Source organism: Catharus ustulatus, chromosome 2 (assembly GCF_009819885.2).
Source record: "Catharus ustulatus isolate bCatUst1 chromosome 2, bCatUst1.pri.v2, whole genome shotgun sequence".
Lineage (NCBI taxonomy): Eukaryota > Metazoa > Chordata > Aves > Passeriformes > Turdidae > Catharus > Catharus ustulatus.
The window spans coordinates 44,740,289-44,760,054 of record NC_046222.1 but is presented as its reverse complement, the minus strand read 5'-3'; the positions used below and the strand labels follow the sequence as shown (position 1 = coordinate 44,760,054).

Below are 19,766 nucleotides of genomic sequence, written 5' to 3'. Positions count from 1 at the left end.
TCGCCCTGGAGATTTGAGTCATTCAGCCCAGCGACGACTTTTAGGTGGTCATCAGGGGCCCGAGGGTGACGGGACCCGCGGGTGCGCGGCCCCTGCGCTGGCGGAGAGCCCTTGGCACACGGCGGCTGGGTCGGGAGCCCGCCGTTCCCTGCGCACCGGGACAGCCCCCTCCCCGCACCATCCCTCCTGCCACTTTTTGCCCGGCGTGGAGACGGCGCGGCCGGTAGCTCGGGGAGGGCCGGGCACCGCTCCCGCCCCCTTTCCCCGGGCCCCCTTTCGTGGCCGGGCCCGGCGCGGAGAGCGGGCGCTCCCGGCGCTGGCGCGGCGGGCGGGGCGGTGCGAGGCGCGGCGCAGCCCGGCCGCGGCAGGGGGAGCGCGGCTGCGGCAGCCCCCGCCTGCTGCTGGGGCACGGCCGCGCCGGACGAGGGGAGTGGGCGGCGGGCCCGGCCCGGCCGCTCCGCACCTCTGCCGAGTTTGGCCGGCCCAGAAGGGCAGCCCAGAGTTGAGCATGCAGGAAGTTTTGAGGCAGCTCGCAGAGTAGCGCGGCGGCGGTGAGCGCTGCTTCGCGTGCTCTGGGGTCTGTGGCTATTTTTTTTTTTTTTTTTTGCGGGGATTTGTGCCTTTTTCCCTCCCACTGCATACAACTCCCCCAAACACACAAGCAACCCGCAACAACCCAAAAGTCCGGTAAGGGGGAAGAGAACACGAGCGAGGGAAGCACCCTCGGCGGGAGAGCAGAGCCCGTTTCTTGGCAGACACGGTCCCGCTCGCAGCCGGTCCCAATGCAACTGCTCATCCTCCTCCTGCTCTACGCCGCCGTCTGTGCGAACTTCTGCAGCCGGCAGGGCACCACCGCCCCTGCCCAGAGCGGATCTATAAAAGCCCTGCGGGCTTCCAACATCAGGCGAGATGGTAAGTGTCCTGCTGCCTTATTTATTCCCAAGGGCTGCTGCTGCCCTTAGGCGCGCTCGGGAGTGCCGCTCCCCTGTCCCGGAGCGAGGGCCGCGTGCCCAGAGGACGGCTGGGGTCGGTCCGGGCGGGTTCCGTCCCGGGGGTCGGCCAGGCCGTGGGGTCTCCGGGCTCCGGTGCCGGAGGCCGGTCCGGGAGCGGGTGCCCAGGTGGCCGGAGGGAGGGAGGTGTGCGCTGAGAGGGGACTCTGCACCTCCGGGCGGTCCCAAACTTCTCGGGGCAACTTCGGGGAGCTCTGCTGGGAGTCGGCCCCGCTGGGCTGCGGGCGGCACCTCGCTCCTGACAACTCGGAGCGCTCGGTCCCGGCTGCCCAGGCGGGCCCCGCCGGGCGTCCATCGGCACCGTGGGCCCGTGTGTCCCGTGTGCCTGGGATGTGCCGGCGGCGGGGCAGAGCGGGGCGAGCGGCGGCTGAGCGGCGGCTCTCAGGGGCGGAGTGTCGGGGGCGCCGCCGTCGCCCCAGGGCTCCTCGGCGGGATGGGGACCGGGATCGTCTCCCGGCCCTGCCACAGCCCCGCCGCCTTCGACTCATGTAAGGGCTGGCGGCGTGCGGCTCGCCGGGTTACGGGACTTCCTCGACCGGAGGATCTGAGCCAGGACTTGGCGTTCCCTGGATCTGCTGGGCTCTGTCCCACCGGGACTGGCCTCGTCGCTGATGATGGCCGGGGATGGTGCGCACCCCTCCGGGCGGCAGCGCGCTCTCGGACACCGCCCGCCCCGTGGGAAGGGTGATCAGCCTGAGCTCCGGAGCGGTTCCCTCCGGGATCCCCCGGCAGAGGATGTCCCGGACAGCCCAGGTGCTGCCCAGGGTCTGCAGCGCAGCGCTGTGGGACAAGGTGCCTCGAGTAAACGTGGTCGTGTGCCGTGGCCACACGGGGAATGAATGGGGAGACCGCGTAAAAGTAGCGCTGCTGAAATTCACCTCTAGAGTCCACGACTTTCATTTTGAGAAGAGTGATGGGCCTCTGGCCAGGGAGCAGCCTGGTGTGTTCCAGCCTCACGTGGGAGAACTTGCTCTTGCACGTTGCCCTGTACCTTCTTAAATGGCAAAATGCGGGATGTTCTCCTTGCAAATGGTCAAAGTTAACATCAGTGTTCGAGTTAACATCTTCCAGTTGACATAATTTATATGTTTTATAAACCCTTTTCAAAAACCCAGTCACTTGAGCCATTTCCAAGAATGTATTTGCCAGTGTTTATTTTCCAGCATGTATACAATGCATGTAATGGGTATACAGTTGATTTAGGAAAATGTTTTTTTTTAATGTTTGGAGCCATATTGAACTTAATATTATTTTTTATGCCTTTCCTAGTCACTGAAAGAAGACTTAGAGAAGGTGGAGGATTTTTTTCTTAGAATGGAAATGTGGAATCAGGAAGCAGGACAGAATTGTAGTTTTTTCTGATACTGAAGTAGAATTTAATCTCATTAAAGAAGAAAGTATGTGTGTGCATATTTGTTATTTCTGTTTTGTTCTTTATAATAATTCTGTGTTTTACCAAGCTTCATGACTTGTTAACCTGCCGTCTTCATAGAAGAAGTGAGACCATCTCTGAACTAAGCTAAGCAAGCTTCCATCCAGCTCAAACTTCAAACAACCTTTTTCATTGAAAACTTACATACCTAGAACATCAAAATGTGTATTACTCTGATCTTCTCTGTATAGTCAATAAAGAAATCATTAGCCCCTAATATAAATAAAGTTTTCATATTAATGGCAGTATGATGTTTTACTCCTCAGAAGGCTTCCCGTAGTGAAACTGCTTCTTGTAGTGATGAAGAGAACAAGCCTCTGAAGTGATTAGCTAATTGCTATCTTCCTAGTTGTAATCATTTAACAATTTGATTAAGGTTTGTACTTTTAAAATTATCCAAGGTAACTTGCAGTGGTTGATCTTTGGTGGGTACCAGGTGGGCTAGTACTGGGGCTGGTGGAGGGTTTCAGATCTGTGTGTAATTACATCCTACCTTTCATCTTGGCTGGGACACTACTGAACCTTGCAGCCTACAGTGAACGTGCCCATGCTGAAGTCAGACACTACTGCAGTTCTTGAGTGGATGTAATGGACGTACTGAAGAGGTCACAGATTTGATGAAGACCACATGCAGCCCCCTAGCATGCTGCAGCCTTGCTCTCTCCCTGTGCTTGGGAATCCTGTTGCTTTTTCTCTGCAAAGGACCGTGGGTTCTGGCACGGCCAGTGGAGCTGGGTGTGGGTTGCAACATTTAGAGCAGATCAGCTGCTGATACCCCTGATTTTACTCAAATAAAACTGATGCTTGAGTTCCTTGAGCGAAGGTCTGTATTTGTGCAGCCAAAGGTTTTGAGCAGTATTCCAAATGTTGCATGCATGTGACGAGCTCACAAGCAAATGCTTAGACCACAATTGGCTGTAGGCCACTAAGAGTATTTCCGCCTTTTACAATTCGCAGTGGTGTTTTTGTGTTGTTTTGGTCTGAAGCAATGATATGGAACAGCATGAAAGACATGTGAGTTGCATTGCTGAGTCAGACGGTATTTTTTGCTTCGTAAATATTTGCAGACGTGACAATACAGAATGGAATCTGAGAGCACACGATACATTGGGGTAAATGTGTTACAACAGTGTCTCAAAACACACAGCAAAGACGAGAAGTAGTTTAATAGTCTGTTCTGGGTTGATGGTCATGATTGTTAGGTTGTGAAATTAAAAGAGATACTGAAGAGGAAACAAGGCCCATTCAGCTTCGAAAAAATACCTTGGGAAGTCCAAGACCACCTGCACATTTTACTTAAAAAAAAAAAAAAATCCTTTGAGTTCCAGTTTTCTTTTGATTCCAAGCCAGATAAACTAGTGGTGCTGCATACACGGGGTTTAATATGGAGGCTTGGTCTTGCTTCCAGCCAAAACAAACCTTTGCAGTGTGCATGATTCAATATTGCCTTTCTTCTTTCAGACTAAAAGAAGTTGGCCTATTTGTAATTGCTTTTACTTAAGGCTGAAGTTGATCTGATAAGAAATCTATAGATGAGGGCAGCACATACAAAAAAATGTCGTTTAATGACTACTAAACCTAACCAGACTGTGCTTTCTGCTGAAGATATTAAGAATATAAATAACTTGCTTACAAGACATCCTCTTGTCCTAGTTGAAGGACTGTCATTGATGATTCAGCAGTCCAGTGTAGAACTAATCAATTTTTTAAAGTGTCCTGGAGGTGCCAGTGACATTTATAGCACAAGTACTGGTATTCACTTAGAGTGTTTATTAATGCTATTAAGTTAAGTACTTTGGAGTTCATCAGAATAACACGGAGGTCTTCCAGATGCTTCCACTGTTCTATTTTGACTCAGTTTCCCAGTTTGCAGTATGCAGGTAATACTGCCTGATTACAAGAAGTCTGATATTTTGTTTCTCCTATTTTGGTTGTTTATGTGGACTTGGAGATGAAAAGTAGAAGATAAAAAGTGGTACATAATATTAGTTACTATATAATGTCTAACAGAAACATCACATGCTTTTTCTTATCAGTTATTGAACAAACATCTACTTAGTCTAGGAAAGTATGCCTAGTCTGTATCTTCAGACTAAGCATCACCATACATATTTTAAACTTCAAACTCCAGAGTTTAAAGAATAGACAGAACAGAACAGACAGCATAGTGTCAGGTCACTTCAGTATGTAAACAACTGAAAGCCATGGAATGAGTATCTTCTGATGTGGATTTGAAACCATAACATCAGATGACTTGAGATAATTCCGTGCTCTTGTGGTTTTCATTATGATTCCAAAAATAAAAGGAATTTTCAAACTTTACTTTTCTTGTGCACCACCAAAATACAAAGAAAAACTGTACTTTATAATTCTGGGGAACTGCCAACAGCTTTTGGCTCTTTAAGGGCCAGTCCGAATGGATGTATGCCATTAACTGTACCCTCTTCTTCCCTGTATTGGCTGATGCCTCATCACAGGTAAAAGTATATGGTGATTTGGGTGGTATTCTCTCACCAAATAAATGTTAAGTGTCTGCTCTTGGGAGAAGATTGTGTTGTTTTCTGTTTTTTTGGTTGTTTGATTGGTTGATTTTTTAAAGAGGATAGAGGGGCTTCCAGTCCAAGCCATTCTATGATTTTATGGTATTAGGAGAAATACTTTACTGTGGGTGTGGTAAGGTACTGGCACAGGTTGCCCAGAGAGGTCTGTTCAAGGGGTTTTATCAAGCTGATCTAGCCCAAAGTGTCCATGCTCATGGCAGGGGCATTGGAACTAGATGATCCTCAAAGTTCTTTTCAACCCAAACCATTCCATGATTCTATATTTTTATGTTTCCATGATTCTGTGAAATGTCTCTGGTATCGCTGGTGGTATAGACCATCACTTTTGGAATACACTTACTGAGTTCTTTTATAATAGGCATGTATACATTTTTTAGAGGACTCTGGTAACATAAAATTGTGTAAACTGTAAAATGTCCAGAATAAATTGTTTTTATAGGCTTTATTTCCTTGTTTTCTAGTTTTTGTATAAAAATATGTATTTCAGGCTTCATCAGTTTAAAAAAAAAGCCTTACTAATTTCTCTGCAGTAATGCACTTTGGTCTACAATTATCTGACTTTAATGATGTCTCTTATCTGTATAATTAACATTTTGGACTTAAATATCAAAGGATATTGCATGAGAATTCCAACCCTGACTCAGCAGCAAGCAGCATAAAGGAATTCTCTAAAGGAACTTGAAATATGTTTTATCAGGCAGATGTATATCACAGTAGAAGTTACTATAAATTCTTCAGACAGTCTCTTGAAACTTCTTGGTTTTTGTTTGGGGCTTTTAAAGTATTGCTATGAAACTGAATTAGGCCAGCTAATTCCTAAACAACTGGAAAAGAAAACTTGATAGTTGTATTGTTTGGATTTGTAGAAACTGAACAGTGCTGAAAATCTAAAATAATGTTGGGAGTTCTTTTCCACTGTCGTGCCACAGAGATTTTGTACTTCGTAAAACATCTAGGAACAGGCATAAATAGAAAATTCACAGGGGATCATTAGTGCAGCAATATTCATCATGTGCTTAAATTTGACCATCTTCATAATTCTGTTAAAGTCAAGGGATTCAAGTTGTACAGGACAGTGTAATATGAAAGATCAAATAGCTTATATGTAAATGAGCTGAGTAAAAATAACTATATTTTTTTATGAACCACGTGTACCAAGTATTTGCAAAATTAGATATTGTGGAATTGTTTAGGTCAGAAAAGACCTCCAAGATCACCAAGCCCTACTGTTTACTCAGCACTCATACAACTGCCCTTGGGCCATCATTCCAGGTGCTTCTGGATGCTCAGGCCTGTCCAGATCCCTCTGCAGGCCCTTCCTACCCTGTTAATTTTCCCCACATCAGCCCTCACGGTGCTGTGGTTTGCATTGGTGGTTAGAAAGGTGTTGATGACACAGCAGTGCTGGGGCTACTGCTGAGCAGTGCTGGCACAGCATCAGGGCTGTTTCTATAACATTCTGCCCCTATCAGGTGGCTGGGAGTGGGAAAGATCCTGGGAGGGGACACAGCCAGGCCCAAATTAACCAAAAGGGTATTCCATACCATGTGACATCAGCTCAGATATAAAGGCTAAGGGAGGGAGAAGGAATGGGGGACATTTGTTAATTTACAGTGTTTGCCTTCTGGAACAATCACTATGTATGCTGCAACTTTGCTTCCTGGGAAGTGGCATTCCATCCCCCTGATGGAAAGTAGAGCTTAAACTTTTTTCTCTTTGTTTATACACACTAAATTTTCACTTTTTTTTTTTGCTTTAGTAAAATACCTCAAGCTACAAGTTGTTTCCCATCTTATTTTCTCTCCCTTGTCCCACTGAGAAGGGGAGTGATAGAGAGGCTTGATGGGCACTTGGTGTCCAGCCAAGGTAAACCCACTACATAAAGTCCTGGCAGACAACATCCACAGCCTTTCCCTCATCCACTGAGAGGGTCACCTGGTCACAGAAGGAGATCAGGTTGGTCAGTCAGGACCTGCCTGCCCTAAAGCCATGCTGATTGAGTGTGATCCTCTGGTTGCCATGCATGTTCTGTGTGATGACACCCTGTTGGTGAGCAGTGCCATGACTTTCCCCTGCACTGAGGTCAGGCTCGCAGGCCTGTATTTCTCCTTCTCCTTGTATCCTTCTGGCCATCCTTGTAGATGGGTGTCGTGTTTGTTGCCCTCTAGGTAACTGGACCTTCTAGATTTGCTAACACTGTTGGTAAATGATGGAATGTGGCTCGGTGAACACTTCTGCCAGCTCTCAGGACCCTTGAGTGGATCCCATCTGTCTCCATAGACTTGTGTCTAAGTGGGGTAGCAAGTCACTGACCATTTCCTTTTGGACTGTGGGGGCTTCATTCTGCTCCCTGTCCCTCTCTTCCAGCACGGGAGGCTGGATACCCAAAGCAAACTGGTCTTACTATCAAAGACTGAGGCAAAGAAGACACATGTAACTTTGGCTTTTCTGTAGGCTTTGTTGCTATGTTTTTCTCAGTTGTATTTAGTCTATAAAAATAAAAAAGTATATATATCGTAGGCCTGAGTCTTTTGTACATGCATTTGCAGAATAAATATAATATTTATCTTTGGAATATTGTCTAATATAGCAAAATAGATGCTCACCTATCACAGAATCACAAAATATCTTTAGTTGGAAGGGAACAAGAATGATCATTGAGTCCAGCTCTTAGCCCTGCACAGGACATCCCCAAAAGTCACCCTGTGTGCCTGAGAGTATTGTTCAAATGACTGTACAGAATACATAAATTAAGGACAGAAGCACAAGGAAGTGAGATTAAGTGATTTAAGTACACTTGATATAGTTGCTTGCAAATCAGCATTAAAATCATAAAAATATTGCACTTGGGCATTTGTTTTAGAGTCTAACCCCTCCCCCCCCCCCCCCATTTTTGATACCATTTTTTTGAAGTCCTAGTTGAACAGTGAACTATTAGACCAGTATTTGAGCCTAACTATTCAAGGTAGTTAAGGTCTTTACATGATGTTGGTAGCTATGTAATTTATGGAATTCGGGTAGAAAGCAGTTATGTATAATAATATCTGGCAGTTTTTCAGGTTGCTAGTTGATTTCTGAAAATGATTTTTACATTATTAAAATCTTTGTTAATTGAAAAGGAACTTACTAGAAAAGAATTATCAAGGCAGAAATTTATTGAACACAGTAATATACAAATTCACTGCAATGTATTTGGCATTCCTTCTTTAGACTGTGTGTAGCAATTACATTAACTGAACATAGCTACAAAATGTATGTTATTTCTACAGCAAGAAACTCCTTTGGGGAGCTGTAAATTAGAAGGACAGGGAATGGCTTTTATTTTATACCTCTGATATACTGTGTGTACAAGAGATGCAGCAGGAGTTTATGTGTTTTATACTCCAGTCTTTTTCTATGGATAGTCTGGCTAACATTAAAATATATTTTCAGCAAATGACAGACTGATCTCTTTAAAAACAATTAAAATATCTTACAGGACTGGCACTGAACACAGGGTAGGCATCTGCATGTGATGCCAGAATCTCAAAGGTCTCTTTGACCAGACCATCTCCTTGTTGTCCCCAGAGCAGTAATTGTGGTTTCTTGAGGTCACTTCCAACTTCAGCCATTGCACAATGGTATCTACTACAGCTGAGAGAGGAGTGGCGATGGGTGGAACACATTGGTCCTAAGAAGTAGTGCTTGCCTTTCCCATCTCTTCCATCCTGCTCTTCTTCCCCAGTCTCCCCCTTTCTCCATGTGCAGCAGTAGCAGGAACATGGAGTCTGGCTCTTTACATCTGTGGGTACAGCTGTTTCCCTTTTCCTTGCCACTCTCCTCCATTTCTTGTGTAGCTCTGCTCAGTTTTGCTTACCCAGCTGAGAATCCTTGGGTTAACTCTCAGAAGCTTTTAGTATGATCCCAACCCTAAAGAAGGGCTGCCCTAGCTTGCTTTGGCTTTTGTACACCTGCAGGGATTTGACATCAGGGTACTAAAGGAGTCCTAAGAAATATCATGAAGGCTCTGTGCTGACGTTCTCTGAAGTAAGTATTTGCCCACTAATGCAGGGAAATTTAGTAATAATCTTTTAGTCAGTTGATTAAAGCTGTATTCAAGAATTGCCTCCAAAATTCCTGCTATTGTATTTATGAGATTGATTAAATCATTCCACATTTTGGATAAAAAAGAGAACTTGTATCACCGCTTCTGGTGAGGTGCTCTTGGCTGAAACACTGGATTGCGTAGAGTTGTTTGGCAGTTTGTTTCAAATTGGTCTCCTGTTTACAAAGCTAAGGAAGTGTCCTGTTTACAGTGTGAAACTGGAGATACTTTCTTTTGGGAGTTCGGGTTTGGCTCTAATATTTTTGGTAGTGAATAAATCCTGCATGATCTCGAGCTTCCTATTGTGCTTGAGTAATGTTCAGTTTCATGTTTCCTTTTTGATCTGTATCCCACGCTGTGAAGGCCAACAACCCATGTTTCTGCTTTGTTAATTAGAGCTCTGTGTATTTGGAGATGGTGCAGGAGGACACACTTTTACCTTCTGTTCAAACTTCCTGCCAAGGTATTTTAGCCCTGCTGTGCCTTGGGACTTGATGATGTTGAGACTCTGTAAAACTATTTATTAAGCACTAGGTCCCTGAAAAACTTGAAAAATAGCCATCTTGACTTTTGTTGCAGTAAAATCAATGACAAAACTTGCAAGAAATGCATCAGCATTTCTTGTGGCAGGGCCTGATACACAGTTCACATGAATTAATACAGGATAAAATAAAGTGCTTAGGAATTCAGTGATGAGTTTGTAGTACAATCAAAGACACATCAAAAGGTTTAGTTAGAAAAAGACCCTAAGATTGATCCTACATAGCACTGCCAAGCCCACCACTAAACCACATCCCTTAGTGTCACGTTTACACGTCTTTTGAATACCTTTAGATGTAGTGACTCCAACACTTCCCTGGGTAGCCTGTTCCAGTGTTTGACAACCCCTACAGTGAAGAAATCTTTCCTAATATCCAGTCAAATTCTCACTTGGTATTGCTTAATGACACTTGCTCTTGTCCTATTGCTTGTTACTTGGGAGAGCAAGCCCCACCTGGCTACACTCTCCCTTAAGGGAGTTGTAGAGAGTGATAAGGTCCCCCTGAGCTTCCTCTCCAGGCTGAACATCCCCAGTTCCCTTGGCTACTCCTCATCAGACTGGTGCTCCAGACCCTTCCTGAACTTGCTTTCCTTTTGGATGTGCCTCAGAACCTCATTTTCTTTCTTGTAGTGAGGAGTTTGTGTACAGTACTCAGAGTTAGGATGTTCAGTTAGTGTCCATACACTGAGACAAACCAAACAAGTCCTTTGCACTGATAGAGATGGAGGGGTAACAGATGTAGTTACAGATTGTTTAGCAAAAATACAGAACAAAGCATTGTATTCAAATGTCCAGTTTCTTTTTCTCCTATACTGACTACCTTATGTGTCACCCACAGGATATCCTACAAGTGACTTCAGCTGCAGTACATTTCTAAACAAGACCATAAGGAAACCTGTCTGTATTTTCCAGTGTCTTGCATTGTTTCTGTTTGTTTCTTAAAGAGGCTGCAAATGTAATAGGTGGAGGTTTCTGTTATTGTTTCTTTTTGGATCAGTTGCAAAAGATTTTTCTCATAGTTGAATGTATTTCTAATCTGATATGACTCACAAAAAAAGTGGATTGAGGATGAAGCAGGAATAAAAATAGATACACAGAATGTTGGTCACCAGAAGTACTGTGGGATCTGGAAACCTTTAATGTACTGTTCTGCCCTTAACTTTTCAGCCAATTTTCTTGAAAGATAAACCCTTTGCCTTAAGAAACCAGTGGCAGTAGTGCTGAGTGAGAACAGCAAGTAGGTGGTGATAATGCCTTGGGATTCTTTGTGGAGATGGACCAACACAGCTTCTTAATTGCCATACCACAGCAGGGATAATCACTGATAGGAGTGATTTCACTCACACATCCAGATGTCAGTACAAGGGTTTAAGACCTCCTTGCAGAAGCCTGCAGAGAATTTGCTGCTTTAAAATCGAAAGAAAGCCCCAAAGTTATGGCACTGTTTCTCTGTGTAGATCAGGTTGTGAGCCTGTTCCCTTGCTTCATTAGCCACATTCACATTGCTTTGTTAGGTTTCTGAATGTGTGGCAGTCTGCACAGGGGGATTTGCTGGTTTGCCTCATCTCTGCCCATATGGTATAACCTGGGGTTCCCAAACCCCCAGCTATGAGTGTATCACTGCTACTCTAGTAAGGTGTCTTTGAAACTGTGAGAAAGGGAAAGGGAGTCTTTGTTTTTTCATCCTCCTAATGGAAGGAAACTGTCTGTATCTGAATAGGCTTGGTTTTATTTTTGTTTGGAATTAATAGTTGTCACCCAGGAGACTTATTTACATGATACACATTTCTCACAAGTTCCTGTCATTTATAAGATCCTGGAAAATTAAACTCTTGTTTTAAGCAAAATATAAAATTATTGCATCGTATATAGCAGTGATCTGGCTGCTCCTAGTTTGTGTGTGGTCTGCTGTTACATAATTGCATGTGCAGACATTTGAACCTCCAGAGTCAGTTCTCTGGCGGTGCACACCCTGCTTACAGCGTGCTCAGTGTCTTGAGTGGCACCTCTGAGAAATGACTGCAGTGACAACCCCATCTTTGCAGAGCCCTTGAATAATGTTTAGGTATCTTGAGTCTGTTCTTGGACCTGCATGGCAAAGCCCCATCTCCATACATACAGCCTGCCTCCCAGCAGACTTCAAGAAAGGACTAATTCACTTGGCCATGTGACAACATAGAAACAAGCATCACTCCAGAAATAAACTTGCTTGCACTGCAGAGGAGCCTCATGCTAGAGTCTGGAATGCATCTCAGGATTGATCCTGTACCTGTGTTGTTCCCACACTGGCAAGCGAAGGAGGATGAGAAGTGGATTAGCGTGGCTGTTCAGCCTGCTCTTTCCCCAGTCTGACTGGTCACAGTACACACAGTAAGCCTTTCCTGGGTAGTGTTCATGCATTTGATAATATTTTCCTGCAGGCAATATCACTGTATGTAAATACCTTTAGTTCACTGTAAGGGTTGACCCCTGGCAGCCTGGAGAGGCAGAAGTGCCAGCCACAGCTGGTGGTGCAGGTGGGCAAAGACTGGAGATCCTTACCAGGGTGCAGCCAGCCTTAAAATGCTGTGGCCTTGCTGTCTGTGCTGCCCTACCTCCTGTCTACTGCTCAGAGCTGCCTCTGTTTTTGCAGACTAAAAGTGATGTGCCTTACTGAGGTAAAATACAGGGCACATGAATAGCCAGTTTGGGGAACAAAGAATTACACAAAATGACAGTGTGATGTCCTGTATCAAAGTCAAATATCTTGGTTTTCACATGCTTGCCTGAATATGACTTCAGTGGCATGGGAGTTAAATAGCAGTCTCTTCTCCAAAGAAACCCTGGAACAAAACAGGGAAAGCTATTATTCTGGTTTTGTTACTTTGCACTTTTGTTCCCTGGGTTTGGTTTCATCTAGTGCATAAGGATATAGTGGAAGGTCACGAAGAAGAAGTCATAATGACTTGATATGTCAGTTCAGTTTATTTTTTTGAAGAATGACTTTACAGGCTTTTTTATCAATGTGTGCAGGATATTTTTCAAGGCTTGCAGGAGCTCCTTTTTATTTTTGTACAGGGATTGTGTCTCAGGATTTGTCTCCAATGACTGCCATTTCCTGATTCTCCTGCTATCTTTTGTGCCATCACCAGTGCTTGCAGGACCTAAAGTTAAACCTTGTCAAGCAGATTGCTTTTAAAGCTTACCTTAGGCACAGGAAAAATGTATCACCTGTTTTTCTTATCAGAAGTGAGACAGAATGTATTTCTATATATGCTTTTACAATGAAGTGATTGCAAATTTAAGTATGTGTCATTGCAGTTTTGACAATGAATTGCTAGCACATCAATTTCAAAAGGGTATTTGAAGGTATCTTCAAAGGTATTTGGCCAAACCAGAACAAAAATACTGTGAGCTGCCTTGTTTCTTTCTAGGGTGATAGCCAACCGAGTCACCTAATGCTTCCCTTCTGTTTCCAAAGGTGGGAGAGAAGCATTTCCTTCAGTTATTTATTGTAGTACTTATCAGTATTGGGGATTTTTAAATTTTTATTTTACATTTACTGATGGGTAAAGCAAAGTCTATTCTTACGAGACAAACCACTTTGAACTCCACAACTGACTTGCTGACTTGATGTTCTTGCCAGTTAAAAATTGCTTTAAATTGCCAGATAAAATAGAGGATCTGATGCCAGCACGTGAAACCAGCAGTTTTCAAAATTGTTTTTGACAGAGGTTCCTGTGTGTGCAGCAGCAGCTGGCAGGGCTTTTCACAGAGCATGAGTGGGCCTGGTGAAAGAGCTGACTTGAAGAAACCCAGGGAGCTCCCACTGGGGACTTGGCTGAACCTCTGTCAGAGAGCTACGTAAGGCATGCAAGATACTCTGTGCTTGCTTATGATGGACCCCAACAAAGAGTTCTTACCCATAATGATTGCTGAATAATTTCACATGGAGCGTCCAATTTTTCCTGTACATATGCACAGCATTTCTGTTAAAAAGCTGGTAAATTTTGACTGACTCCTGCGGACATCAGGCAGTCAGATGGCTCAGAAAAAAAAATAAGACTGGCAATACTCAAAGCTGAAGATTTCTAGAACCTGTCAAATCCCCACATATACTGCATTCAAAACAAAGCACTGCTCTCACAAACTTTTCACTGCTTTTAAAATAAAGCAAAGGAAAGCAGCCAGAAAGAAAGAAAGCGTCAGAGACATTTTCTTTTCTTTTTTTTTTTTTTTTTGCCAGGACATTAAAAAAAAAACAACAACAAAAAAACCACTGTCAGGTCACTGAACATTTGGGTTTATGTGGGTTTGACCTGAAACAAACTTTTCTAAAAAAGAAATTCAAAATCACATTAGGTGCAAAATTAAATTGACTACACAGCCTTGTTTAATGTTTAAAATAAGGAGATGAACAAAAAATGTTGAAGTATTTTGTTGTTATGATGGTGGTGGTGGTTTTTATGTTTTGGGGTTTTTTGTTAGATTCATTGTAGGCCCAGACAGAGCAGGAGTAAAGGGTGAAATCATGCATGTTCAGCCAGGTGCATCACCAACCATGTACTGAGTGTCATAGGGGAGATGAAGGAGCTGCAGCCCTGCCTCGCTTTCCCAAATCTTGCCCTTGGGTCTACCAACAGTGCAATAGAAGGGGGGTGATTGTAAATGGTTGGTAAGGCAGAGAAGCCAGAAGGTGTTGGATAGTGTGCTAAGATTCCTCCTTACTCCCTGCTGAAGTGACTGCTCTGTGTCTTGCTGGTGAATTTGGGAGGGCATCCCCTTGTTTCAGTGTGCACTGAGTGGGGCTCCCTCCTTCCTCTCCCCCTGTGTCTGTATAACTGAGGCCACAGCTTAGCCCTGTGTCAGCAAGCAATCTGATATATTGCTAGGTATGACTTTTCACAGTTCCTCCATGTGGTACTGTGGCTCTTGCTAAGAAGATGTCCCTGATCATTGCAGAGTGGTTGGATTAGATGACCTTCAGAAGTCCCTTCCACCCAACCAATTTATGGTTATATGATTCTATGAAAAATAAATTATGTGTTCAGTCTTTGTATTCCTCACTGAGTTGTGTGAGAGAGACAGCCCGTGTGCTCCTCATGTAAGGTATATTTATATTTTGTGCATTTGTCAGTGCATGCCATTTTTATTGGCTGTGGAAAATGGACACTAGGTATAGATCCTATCTTCACCTTGTTCCCATGACTGGGAATAATACAATTTTAAGCATTTTGTGATTGTGTTCAGTTTGTAAAAAAGTAATTTACTGTGTCTGTGACCTTATTAATGCAGTGTGATTTCAACTGCAACTCATCTCTTAATAATGAACAGTAAATAAAATGCTAATCTATTTTACAGTTTTTGTGTTGCAAAAGTTCAGGTACTTGGTTAACTTAATTAGCACTAATTTCCCCTGTACAGTGATTAGTTTCTCAAATTTGTCAGTTTTTAGACATCTTTGCTGAAAGTAGTCAAAGTATAATGCAGCTGTTATTGCCACTTTGGCTTGAGGGCTGTCTTTTCAGTATTAACTGGTGTCTTTACATTAATACTCTATGAATCCATATTTGACTTTTAATAGAAAAGGAAAGGAATAGTGTATAAAACAGTCATGGCTTTTCTCCCTTGTGATTGACAGAGGAGAAAGGAACATTACAGAAAATGGGAGAGGGAATGTCTTGATATGTGCTTCCCTCTAGATCTGGTGTGTGAATGCTGTCCTGTAGGCAGAGAAATATTTGAGTGAGGAATACAGTATCTAGCATTGTGCCTCATAAATCCATCAGGATCACTTGGTCAATACTGGGACAGCAGCTTATTCTGTCTAATTTTAAGTATGTAAATTATTAATTACTCTTTTATTTTCTGTATTATCCTTCAGTGATTACTGTCTCTGTCCTTATGATTATTCTGGTAACTTCTAAGCTGAAAAATTAATACCTCAGACAGCTCCTCATAAGGAAATTCTCTGCTGCAACATGATTCAGGCTTGCATTCATTATGCCAGTGCTGGGGGTGTTAAATGGAAGTCTAGCAATTCCCTGGAGTTGTCTGGTTTCCCGTGCTCTCTAGGATCTAGTTTTAAGACCTTGACCATATTCTGCCCCCTTCTCCCACATCCTGTTTGTCTAAGAGAGGTGTTCCTGTGCCCGTGTGCGTAGCAGCTAGTCTGTCTGTGGAAAGGTAATCAGTGTGCAGTCTTGGTTGTTTCTAATGCAAATATCTGTCTCCGTAGAGCATTACAAGCATAATATGCAGTCTCTGTGCTGTAACATTTGCGTTTTTCCCTGTGGCTCTTCCTGCTGGAACAATTTCAGAATAATCCTTTTCTATTTGCCTCTTCTTTGCAAAGAATTCCTGCTGTGGACCAAGTGACATTGTCAGCCAGTGAGAAAGTTTACATGTCACATATAGTTAGGATTTATCTCGAATAAGTGCAAAGTTTTATAGATTCATTTCGTTTCACAGTCCCTGGTAGTATGCATGGTCTTAAGCTGATGCTGATCTCTCAGGAGCTGGGACCTTATTCTGAATTCTACATTTTTGTTAACAGACCCTACAGCCTCCTATTTAAAATCTATGCTGGGCTTTGTATTGTTCTGATAGACATTGAAAAGCAGGTCATGCTTTTCGTGCTTCTACAGTTTTGGAGTTATCTGGACATAAAACTTTAACACTACAATTCTAAATGTGTTGTTCTCAGTTATTGCTTTATACTTCAATGAAAATCTTTCTAATCCTATGTTGTTTTGAAGAATTGGTATCATATAGTCTTGATGAAATTAATAGCTTTTTGAAGGTCTGTTTGCTTTTTCTGTATTGTTTACATCTGTTGCACTGCAGAATGAATGTTGGTGGTGCTGCTACACTTTGGAGACTATTCTGCACAAATCTCCATAAAATCTGCAAACTTTTCTTTGTGATTATATATAAATATATTTTTCTTTAACCCAGGACTCAATTGTGTAATAAACCCATTCTTAATAAAAAATGCATACTATTTAGTTTGAAAAAGAAACCCATTTGAAATCATGGCAGCTTATTTGAAGATGTGAGCAAAATATAATACTTTCCAAAATGTAAGACAAGTTACTGGATAACCCCAAACCAAACATATCACGAACAGAACAACTGGCTTTCTCTTTCAGTCCATAAGTAAAAAAGAAATGTATGAAGTCAACATTGCAAAGAAAAACATCCAAAATAAAAATAGGAGCACACCTGCACAGATACTTTCAAAAAGATTTAAATTTTCGTTTTATTTGGAGGCCATGAGTCATTTCAGAAATATGGCTGTCTTGGGTGAGTAGGAGCAGTGGGAGTTGATTAATAGGCAAATTTTCTACATTTACTAAGTCAAACATGTTATGATACTTCTTTTTCTGATATTTTCAACACAACTAGGTGTTTTTTCTTAACTAAGAACTATTTAAAATGCTGGGATATATACCTTTTAATTGAATACTGATTTCTGTCTAAATGGAGCTTAATGCAAACCATAGTCAAATCAACTTTACTATTAATATGTTGTCTGACATCTTAAAAATCATAAAATTCAGGCTGCACAGTGTATGTATGATGAGACAAAATAGCTTTAAATATTATTAAACACAGCTCATCTTCCTAGGGAGCAGAACTACTCGATCTTGTACTAAGTTATATTTAATTGCAGACAGTGCGTTCTTGATGGCAGTGTCATAAAATATTCTTTCAAAACAAGCAATCTCAAAAAGTAAAAATGAAAACTCAGAATTTCTAACATTAAGATATAAACCTAGGTTTCCTACCAGTACCTTTAGAACTGAGCTGAAATCTCAGATGTGATTTAATCCATCTGCCTAGCTCCACAATAGATCAGAAAATATGTCATGAAGTCACTTTATCTCAGGTCGTGGCTGCAGGCCTTTGAAAAGTGTGTGTGTATGCATGTGCCGCCATCTGTACCTGTGTGCTGGCTTGCCTTGTGCTTCAGGGATTCATACACATTTACATTTAGATTCAGTCTGCCTTACCTTTTAAATGACGCTGAAATGCAACTGGTAGACGGAAAAAATTTGTTCATTTTAAAAACTTTGGTGGTTTGAAAAATGGGGCATCTTGCTAAAACTTCCCTTATAATTGAGGGGGAGAGAAAGACACCTGCAGAGAACTGCTCATCCCATTTGTTTTAGATGTACACCTTCAGGTGGGATGAATTACCTTCTGTATGTGTCTTCCATTTGCACTCAGAGCAAGTCTAGGGCAAGTAGGTCACTAGCACAGCAAGCTCACAAAATGTACCTAAAATTATTTCAGCTTTTATTACTGTCTGAGAAACACGGTTTGGATCTTCTTGATGATCTCTTCAAAATGCTGCATCTTTAGGTAAGATTAAAGATTTCTTTAGAGTGATGAGCAATGGCATTATAGTAGTTATTTCTGACTAGCAAGTCGTAACAGTCCATTAACTCTGTGAAATGTGAGCTTCAGGAATAAATGTTCAGTACCACTGCTTCTGGGATAAAATGTGGAGGGTTGACACTACTGTTGAAGTAAAAGAAGATTTAGGATTAGATTCAGCTTTTTATTTTAAAATTTTTTAATTTTTTTTCCCTTTCTTCCCAGGATCTCAGGCAGTTATTAAATAGACTTAGGCCAGCATATACTGCACAAGATCTTATGTTAGCCATTTTTTATGTGTACAGAGGTCAACTGAGATTAATATGTCTCACCCCTGCCAGCTGGTTTAGCCCTCATAATGGCATTAGTATCTGACTCATGGAGAATGAATTTATCAGAGGTTTCTGGCGGGGTCTAAAATCACTGCTTGTAGGAAAGCAGGTCTTGGCAGCACCTGGTTGAAGTGAAGCTTAAAAATTGAGCCAGGGGTTGCTGCAGATTTGCAGATACTGGAGGGAAAAGGGATTGATTGAATACTGCAAAGAACATAATAAATCTTGTGGTAATATTCGTAGGAATATACTTTGGGTGTTGGCTGGTTACATGAATGTGAAAGTGCAAACATGAATGTATATATTTGAGCCCAGTACCTCTCTACCTTCTGAATCTTTTCAGTTGTGTTTGTGTCCCTGCTCAACCAGCTCTTTTTCCTTTGCCTCACTTCACTCATCCTGAGCACACCCACTCAGTCATAACGCTGACTGAAAGGTCTGTACCTGCAGATCTCCTCCCTGGAGCAGCTGTAGTGCATGTAATCATTGACTCCTGTGTGTGTGTGTTCCTGCACTTCAGACTGTGTAGTGGGAGATGCTTGGTACCTATCTGCCACTTACATGTTGTAAGATACTGTTTTCCTTCGCTGACCAGGAGATATGAAAGCAAAGATATATAACCTCAAATATATTTACAATTTGTTTTAGCATTTTCTTCCTTAAAATATCTACATGCAGATATAAAATGGCTCGGTTTTACTGTGTAAAGGCTTAAAAACAGTTTATTTCATTCAAATAAAGGGTAATTGTTTGTATGTTCAAAGTATTGCAAACTTAAGGGCTTTTACCTCATTGGTAGGCTGCCTCAGAGTTCAAGACGTGTTTGTGCAATAGTCTCAGGCACATGCTGTGACTCTTGGGGATGGTCCTGTGCAGGGCTGGGAGTTGGACTCCTTGATCCTGGTAGGTCCCTTCCAACTCAGCTGATTCTGTGATTCTGTGGATGTGAGCTGCATTCTAAGCTTTTCCTAGTGTTAAGGCATACCATAATGTTTTCCCCCTGGATTGACTGCTGAACACTGAGGATGAGGCTCTTCCCAGCTCCCTGGGAGACATTAATACAGTCTCTCCTCTCTGTTTTCCTGCTAGTCTTCAAAAAGCTTACAGAACTGAAATACCTTTGAGGCTTTATCCTCAATTTAGCTAACAGGTTCAACAGTTATTAGGGGAACTCACAAGTGGGAATATAGGCATAGAGCAAATCCACACTGTTGATGTTATTGAGTGCTTAAGGATTAAAAATAGATTTTGTGTATACCTAGAAGTCCATTTCTGGAAACATTACAACATGAAATCAGGCCTCAATGCTGCCTAAGCTCTCATCTCACAGAAGTGTGGAATAAACTAGCAGTGACTTCAATGGGAATAGAGTATTGGGAGCTTTCAGAAATCCCCATCCAGTCATATTTATATTTCTCAGAGAGCTATGAGTATTTCAGATACTA

General features: G+C 42.6%; 1 protein-coding gene across 4 annotated transcripts in view; it reads left to right on the top strand.

Moving 5' to 3' along the window:
• Positions 1-418: 418 nt before the first annotated feature.
• LOC116992980 (platelet-derived growth factor D-like) overlaps positions 419-19,766 on the top strand; it is a 142,010-nt gene continuing 122,662 nt past the window's right edge. For all 4 annotated transcript variants that reach the window (XM_033053163.1, XM_033053161.1, XM_033053162.1 and 1 more), the window contains exon 1: positions 419-912. In XM_033053163.1, the coding sequence (XP_032909054.1) occupies positions 783-912 (130 nt within the window). In that variant the 5' untranslated portion in view covers positions 419-782. The remainder of the gene's footprint in view (positions 913-19,766) is intronic.